At 41.3% G+C, this 8,773-nt stretch overlaps 1 protein-coding gene across 1 annotated transcript; it reads right to left on the reverse strand.

The window, feature by feature from the left end:
* Nucleotides 1–7,429: 7,429 nt before the first annotated feature.
* Nucleotides 7,430–8,542, reverse strand: FAM110B (family with sequence similarity 110 member B). The gene has a single exon (XM_077808992.1). It carries the CDS (start codon nt 8,540–8,542, stop codon nt 7,430–7,432), a length of 1,113 nt encoding a protein of 370 aa, XP_077665118.1.
* Nucleotides 8,543–8,773: the final 231 nt, after the last annotated feature.

The raw sequence follows: 8,773 nt of genomic DNA on the forward strand, positions 1-8,773 counted from the left end.
TGCATTCTCAGGATGATAATATCAACGTGTATTTATACAGTACATTTCACAAGGATCCCAAAGCACTGATAAAAGAATTGACATTCACTAATCGTGTGGGCCAACTGGGTACAAAGATGAAATGGCTATTCCTATTTAAAAACAAAACAAAAACAAACTAGATCTGTGATCTGACTCATTCTTAAAAGTCAAACGTGGTAAAGGTAAGAATTGTTCATATATAAATCCCCTCTGCAGAAACTGTGTCAAGGAACAAAAAAATCACTCATTTTCTCAGATGACTAGAAGCCACAAAAAGTTAACATTTATCAATAAATCAATCTTCTCTGTAATCTCTTTTGTATTACAGCAACCTCACCACCATTGTAAACACAGTTGATGTGAAAGTTAGGACTTGATTCTGAAAATCTTACAGCAGCAGTCCCATTGATTTCAATGGGATTAACTCGGGGAGTAGAGGGTACTTGTATAAATAGGGATTGCAGCATCAGACTCACTGTTGGTACCCTGTCAAAAGGTACTACATAAGAGTTTGTATGAGGAGATACTGCATTATAGATACCTCACCAGCCCAAACCACTTCTGGCATTAAAAGGAAATTAGTTAAACTTGGATCCCATTGCTTCAAAGAGAAAAGGAGTATTTGTGGTACCTTAGAGACTAACAAATATATTTGAGAGTAAACTTTTGTGAGCTACAGCTCACTTCATCGGACGCATTCAGTGGAAAATACAGTGGGGAGATTTATATATAGAGAGAGAACATGAAACAATGGGTGTTACCATACACACTGTAAGGAGAGTGGAAGGAAAAGGCCTGTGTAGAGACCGTTGAATCGTGGAAGTCAATGAATGGTTACGCAGGTGGTGTCGGAGAGAAGGCTTTGGATTCTTTGACCACGGGATGGTGTTCCAAGAAGGAGGAGTGCTAGGCAGAGACGGGCTCCACCTAACAAAGAGAGGGAAGAGCATCTTCACAAGCAGGCTGGCTAACCTAGTGAGGAGAGCTTTAAAGTAGTTTCACCGGGGGACGGAGACCAAAGCCCTGAGGTAAGTGGGGAAGTGGGATACCGGCAGGAAGCATGAGCAGGAGCGCGCGAGAGGGCAGGGCTCCTGCCTCATACTGAGAAAGAGGGACGATCAGCGAGTTATCTCAAGTGCCTATACACAAATGCAAGAAGCCTGGGAAACAAGCAGGGATAACTGGAAGTCCTGGCACAGTCAAGGAATTATGATGTGATTGGAACAACAGAAACTTGGTGGGATAACTCACATGACTGGAGTACTGTCATGGATGGATATAAAGTGTTCAGGAAGGACAGGCGGGGCAGAAAAGGTGGGGGAGTTGCATTGTATGTAAGGGAGCAGTATGACTGCTCACAGCTCAAGTATGAAACTGCAGAAAAACCTGAGTGTCTCTGGATTAAGTTTAGAAGTGTGAGCAACAAGGGTGATGTCATGCTGGGAATCTGCTATAGACCACCAGACCAGGGAGATGAGGTGGATGAGGCTTTCTTCCGGCAACTCATGGAAGTTACTAGATCGCAGGCCCTGGTTCTCATGGGAGACTTCAATCACCCTGATATCTGCTGGGAGAGCAATACAGCGGTGCACAGACAATCCAGGAAGTTTTTGGAAAGGATAGGGGACAATTTTCTGGTGTAAGTGCTGGAGGAACCAACTCGGGGCAGAGCTCTTCTTCACCTGCTGCTCACAAACTGGGAACAATTAGTAGGGGAAGCTAAAGTGGATGGGAACCTCGGAGGCTGTGACCATGAGATGGTCGAGTTCAGGATCCTGACACAGGGAAGAAAGGAGAGGAGCAGAATACGGACCCTGAACTTCAGAAAAGCAGACTTTGACACCCTCTGCGAACTGATGGGCAGGATCCCCTGGGAGAATAACATGAGGGGGAAAAGAGTCCAGGAAAGCTGGCTGTATTTTAAAGAATCCTTATTGAGGTTACAGGGACAAATCATCCCGATGTGTAGAAAGAATAGTAAATATGGCAGGCGACCATCTTGGCTTAACAGTGAAATCCTTGCTGATCTTGAACAGAAAAAAGAAGCTTACAAGAAGTGGAAGATTGGACAAATGACCAGGGAAGAGTATAAAAATATTGCTAGGGCATGCAGGAGTGCAATCAGGAAGGCCAAATCACACCTGGAGTTGCAGCTAGCAAGAGATGTTAAAAGTAACAAGAAGGGTTTCTTCAGGTATTTTAGCAACAAGAAGAAAGTCAAGAAAAGTGTGGGCCCCTTACTGAATGAGGGAGGCAACCTAGTGACAAAGGATGTGAAAAAGCTAATGTACTCAGTGCTTTTTTTGCCTCTGTCTTCACAAACAAGGTCAGCTCCCAGACTACTGCACTGGGCAGTACAGCATGGGGAGGAGGTGACCAGCCCTCTGTGGAGAAAGAAGTGGTTTGGGACTATTTAGAAAAGCTGGACGAGCACAAGTCCATGGGGCTGGACTATTTCACATTTGGGAACAAAGTATACCTTCAAATCAGCAGCACTGCTATGGGTACCCGCATGGCCCCACAGTATACCAACATTTTTATGGCTGACTGAGAACAACGCTTCCTCAGCTCTCGTCCCCTAATGCCCCTACTCTACTTGCGCCACATTGATGACATCTTCATCATCTGGACCCATGGAAAAGAATTCCTTGAGATATTCCACCATGATTTCAACAATTTCCATCCCACCATCAACCTCAGCTTGGACCAGTCCACACAAGAGATCCACTTCCTGGACACTACGGTGCTAATAAGCGATGGTTACATAAACACCACCCTATACCAGAAACCTGCTGACCACTATTCCTACCTACATGCCTCCAGCTTTCATCCAGACCAAACCACACGATTTGTCTACAGCCAAGCGATTTGTCTACAGCCATTGTCTACAGCCAAGCTCTACGATACAACTGCATTTGCTCCAACCCTTCAGACAGAGACAAACACCTACAAGATCTCTATCAAGCATTCTTACAACTACGATATCCACCTGCTGAAGTGAAGAAACAGATTGACAGAGCCAGAAGAGTACCCAGAAGTCACCTGCTACAGGACAGGCCCAACAAAGAAAATAACAGAACGCCACTACCCATCACCTTCAGCCCCGAACTAAAACCTCTCCAACGCATCATCAAGGATCTACAACATATCCTGAAGGACGACCCATCACTCTCACAGATCTTGGGAGACAGGCCAGTCCTTGCTTACAGACAGCCCCCCAACCTGAAGCAAATACTCACCAGCAACCCTCACCACACAACAGAACCACTAACCCAGGAACCTATCCTTGCAACAAAGTCCTGTCAAGGTTCCTTCCCCACTCTGAACTCTAGGGTACAGATGTGGGGACCTGCAAGAAAACCTCCTAAGCTTACTTTTACCAGCTTAGGTTAAAATTTCCCCAAGGTACAAATTATTTTACCCTTTGCCCTTGGACTTCCACTGTCACCACCAAACATTTATCTGGGTTTATTGGGAAAACGTTGTTTGGAGACGTCTTTCCCCCCAAAATCCTCCCAAACCTTGCACCCCACTTCCTGGGGAAGGCTTGGTAAAAATCCTCACCAATTTGCATAGGTGACCACAGACCCAAACCCTTGGATCTTAGAACAATGAAAAATGCATTCAGTTCTTGAAAAGAAACATTTTAATAGAAGAAACAGTAAAAAGAATCACCTCTGTAAAATCAGGATGGTAAATACCTTACAGGGTAATTAGATTCAAAACATAGAGAATCCCTCTAGGCAACACCTTAAGTTACAAAAAAGACACACAGACAGGAATATTCATTCTATTCAGCACAGCTTATTTTCTCAGCCATTTAAAGAAATCATAATCTAACGCATATCTAGCTAGATTACTTACTAAGTTCTAAGACTCCATTCCTGTTCTGTCCCCGGCAAAAGCATCACACAGACAGACACAGACCCTTTGTTTTTCTCCCTCCTCCCAGCTTTTGAAAGTATCTTGTCTCCTCATTGGTCATTTTGGTCAGGTGCCAGAGAGGTTATCCTAGCTTCTTAACCCTTTACATGTGAAAGGATTTTTCCTCTGGCCAGGAGGGATTTTAAAGGTGTTTACCCTTCCCTTTATATTTATGACAAGCCCGTTGCCAACTGTGTGCACATATCTATTCAGGGGACACCATCATAGGGCCTAATCACATCAGTCACACTGTCAGAGGCTCATGCACCTGCACATCTACCAATGTGATATGTGCCAGCAATTCCCCTCTGCCATGTACATTGGCCAGACTGGACAGTCTCTACGTAAAAGAATAAATGGACACAAATCAGACGTCAAGAATTATAACATTCAAAAACCAGTTGGAGAACACTTCAATCTCTTTGGTCACTCTATTACAGACCTAAAAGTGGCAATTCTTCAACAAAAAACTTCAAAAAGAGACTCCAACGAGAGACTGCTGAATTGGAATTAATTTGCAAACTGGATACAATTAACTTAAGCTTGAATAGAGACTGGGAGTGGATGGGTCATTACACAAAGTAAAACTATTTCCCCATGTTTATTCCCCCCGCCCCCACACCCACTGTTCCTCAGACGTTCTTGTCAACTGTTGGAAATGGCCCACCTTGATTTTATCGCTACAAAAGTTCCCGCCCCGCCCCTGCTCTCCTGCTGGTAATAGCTCACCTTAAGTGATCACTCTCCTTATAGTGTGTATGGTAACACCCACTGTTTCATGTTCTCTGTGTATAGAAATCTCCCCACTGTATTTTCCACTGAATGCATCGGATGAAGTGAGCTGTAGCTCACAAAAGCTTATGCTCAAATAAATTTGTTAGTTTCAAAGATGCCACAAATACTCCTTTTCTTTTTGTGAATACAGACTAACACGGCTGCTACTCTGAAACACTGAATCCTAGGAAGCAAGTGCAGAATACTAGCATATGTCCTACTCAATTACCTAGTTATAAAGCTTTCCTGATTATTATTTCTCGCTGCCAACGGTCAAAGATAGCATAGTTATCATCGTTCTTGAAACATACCACTTAATAGACAACAACATGAGAGCATTTTTATATTGGTTTTAAGTTCTTTATTTCTTAGCTGGACATCTGCATTACATTTGGCTTTAATCCCTTAAAGAATTACTTTCTTTGGCAAAACAGTTACTGAATGGGGTAGAATTCACAGTAGGAAAATATGTTTGAAAAACCAAAGTGATGTCAATGCCAGCTTAAATCCACAAAGCTTAAAATATATCATAAAAGTACTTTTACTTTAAATATATATATTCCTCTTTTTTACCTTTGTTGGAAACCACAAAGGTGTATGCCATAAAACCACCCAGAAAAATGTGTAAAACATGTAGGTTGCCTTTTATATGTATTTCCTTTTCATGAATAATCACTCTGTAAACATAAAAAAACAAACACAATTTGTGCTGTATCCAACAGCGGAGTCCACTATTCTTTGTACTCCAACTCCAGCCTCACGCCAGGTCTTCTGCACTGAAAAAGAACTGAAACTTCCCTAAAAGTAAGAATGCTACATGCAGTTGAGAACAGTAGTGCTAAAGGTGTAGAGGCTCCTTGAAATAAAATAAAACCTGACTTTGTAAGCACTTTTAATACTGAAATTTATAAATATGCATTACCGAAGAAAGATTCAGAAGAAATCAGAGGTTTGTTGGGAACAGATGCAATACAAGGGAACAATAACATTGCCAGATAAGCGTGCAGTAAGAATGAAAGAAGCAGGCTAGGAGACCGGATAAACTCTTCTAGTTCTACAGCAAGATGTTTCTATAGTTACAGTTAAAAGAATTAATGTTCTGCAAAGCGGTTTTGGGGAGAAATCTTCGACTGGAACTACTATTTAACCAAGATTTACCATAGCACCACAATTAAATTACCCACTATTTTTTAAAGAAAGATTAAAAAAATCTAAAACAAAGGAAAAACACCACCAATACCTGCACCAGGAGCTATTTATTAGCATAACACTCTTCTTTTTAAAGATTTAATAACAACTGAAGTATATACAAAGTATTACAGCATTTACACAATAAAAAAGTTTCCTATTAGCTGATGAAGTATAAGGTAGTGCTGCAATGTACTTCAGAGCATGAATACAATAATAATGAAGCAGACCACTGTACTTTCAACTTCTCTGCTACCACACACCACAACTGTCGGTTGGAATGACAGTTAATTAAACCATTGGGAAGACACAGATTGTCAACAAAATTGTAACAGATTAACGTGCAGCACTAACCATCATAAGGAAGGGGAAAAAAAGCTACGTACTGTCATGTTTCTACACTTTCCTAGAGCTGTAACAAACTTTCACAGCCTTAGATATAACATATGCAAGACAACATAATCACAGTTTCTCAGATATAGTTTAGCTATCGAGTGTATTTACTTCTTAACAGGAGGCTTTATACTGATATGGCTGTGTGTTTCCATTTTTGTTCATGAACTGTTCAAACAAGTCTACAAAAACTTAAAAGACAGCATGGAGTTTGTAGTCATGGTGTGCTTGACTAATAAAGGCATTCAATATCAGCTATAGAATCTAATCATTCCTGTCAAAAGTTTAAGACTAGGAATCTTTATTTAACAAGAAAAGAAACAAAGGAACAAAAACAAAACAAAAACCCAACACATCATTGAAGACATTTCTATCAGTCAACTTTCTTTGACACTTTTTAACCTCTCCATCAGTGTAACATGAAACTATTAATATTTTTACACTGAATCAAACTCAGGACTCATTTAGGCTATGAAAGGTCAAGCAGCTTTGCTAAACTACTTTCACTGTAAAAATGAGGGAACTTAGAAAATTAAAAGCATCATACCCCAAACAGTGCTTTAATAAAGGTGGATTTGCGTATTTTAACAAAGGATGCATTATTCTCTGTAGTTTAGGAACACTTTTACGTGAGCCAATAAATCCCATTCCACAGAAGATCAAGTTTCTTTGCCTATTGTTGTATGTCTAAATCTCTTATTTTGGCCAATTTTGCCTTGTCTTTTAAAAGGATTCCATTTCAATTTAAAAGCTAGTAATGTCAGTTGACAATATCTGTATTTAAGACACAAAAACGTGAGATATAAAAAAACACAAGGAACTATATAAATATGAAGAAGTCATATCATCTTTTCATGTAAACAATTTGATTATGATGAAGCCCTAATTAGATTCTGGTCTTAAACTTTTGGCAGATAATGTGTATGCTCAGCCAGGATTTGTAGTGTTATTGTTCAAGTGGAAGCCAGGTCAGTTCACATGTTGACAGGCATGCAACTTAAAAACATTGCACAACAAGCAACACAAAGAGATTTGAGAAGTGTACAAGACTTCAAGTAGACTTCACAACCCTTCACAACTGAATATTCACAAAGTTACGGTCCTTGCTTATTCTATTGTGGATTTCCTCTCACACATGGGACACTTTCTGTGACTCTCTAGCTTGCTTGATGCTATACAACCACTTGATGATTCTGGCATTTCTTTCAATTGCAGAAATGCCATATGGCACACGGTCATTGGCACTGTCATCATTTCTAAGGTCACTGTTGCTGTCCTGAGACTGTTCACAGTCTGAGCTAATCATGCTTGCACTGCGAAAGTTGAGGGATATAATATCAGAGTTAGCCCTTGCAAAATTTTCCATCCCAAGGTTTTCAAGCTCTTCAGGATCCAGTCCACAGTAGTTAAAGAATCGTTCAACATCTGCATCAACACGAAAGTATCTGTCACTTAAATCTGATTTTGATCGTTGTAGGGAGGGTCTTCGACTGACTCCACAACTGGATTCTACTGTGTCGATATCTGGGGATTTCAAGGTGGCGATGGCAGTAATTTTGGGTTTTGGAGGCAGAGGTGGGGCTGAACTACTGCAGGGTATTGCTTTTAAGGGCTTACCACTAGTTACTTTTCTAATGTCTGATGAGCTATGGGAAACGTGCAAGAAAGTCTCCGCTGACTGTTCTAAGAGCCTCCTGCTCACGTTGGAGTTGCTTTCTTGAGGGCTGCTCCGGCCCTGGGTGGGGTAGACCTTCAAAGATTCTGCAAATGAATGCCGGTTCAGCTCTGCTGAATCAGATCTGTGGGGAGGCCAGTTTCGTGAACTATGTTTGTGACCTGAACCTGAGCTGGAGCCTTCAGAGCTATTAATGATGTTTTTCAAAATCTCTAATTTTAAATTTTCTCTCTGGACACCACTCTCAGTCTTTGCATTGTTGTTGAACACTTTCAGGGTAGGGCTACCCAATGCTCGCTTGGCGGCAGGGCAAACTGGTGGCTTTGCAAGCACTGCTGGCTTTACAGGCTCTTGTTTGGCATTGATGACCTCTTGGCTCTTTACATATTTTGCTTTATCAGCTTCTAGTCTCTCCACAGCACTAAGTCTTTTTGGATTAGGCTCTGCCTGCCTGCGAAAATAGTCCGGTCCTTTGTTTAAGATGCGAAGAGGAACGGCAGATGTGAAAGTAACAGCAGGACTGACTGGTTTCACCATGCTACCTGTCTGTAGTGTTTCTGTAGGCATGTTTGGTGGTCTTTCCCCCGCAGCCGTTTTGGATTCTTCTCTGGGAGCTTCTAAATGCACGGTGTAGAAACATGTACATTAAGCACAATGAATAGCAGATGAATCTTGGAATTGGAGTGTTAGCAGCAGTGCCTCATCTCACAGCTCATTAAATAACACTGTTTCTTTTTTAAAGGCAGCCTTTGTACAAAAAGGCCACCAGACACAAGTCCGTATTAATCTGCTCTGCTG

The sequence above is a fragment of the Eretmochelys imbricata genome, chromosome 2 (assembly GCF_965152235.1).
Source record: "Eretmochelys imbricata isolate rEreImb1 chromosome 2, rEreImb1.hap1, whole genome shotgun sequence".
Classification (NCBI taxonomy): Eukaryota; Metazoa; Chordata; order Testudines; family Cheloniidae; genus Eretmochelys; species Eretmochelys imbricata.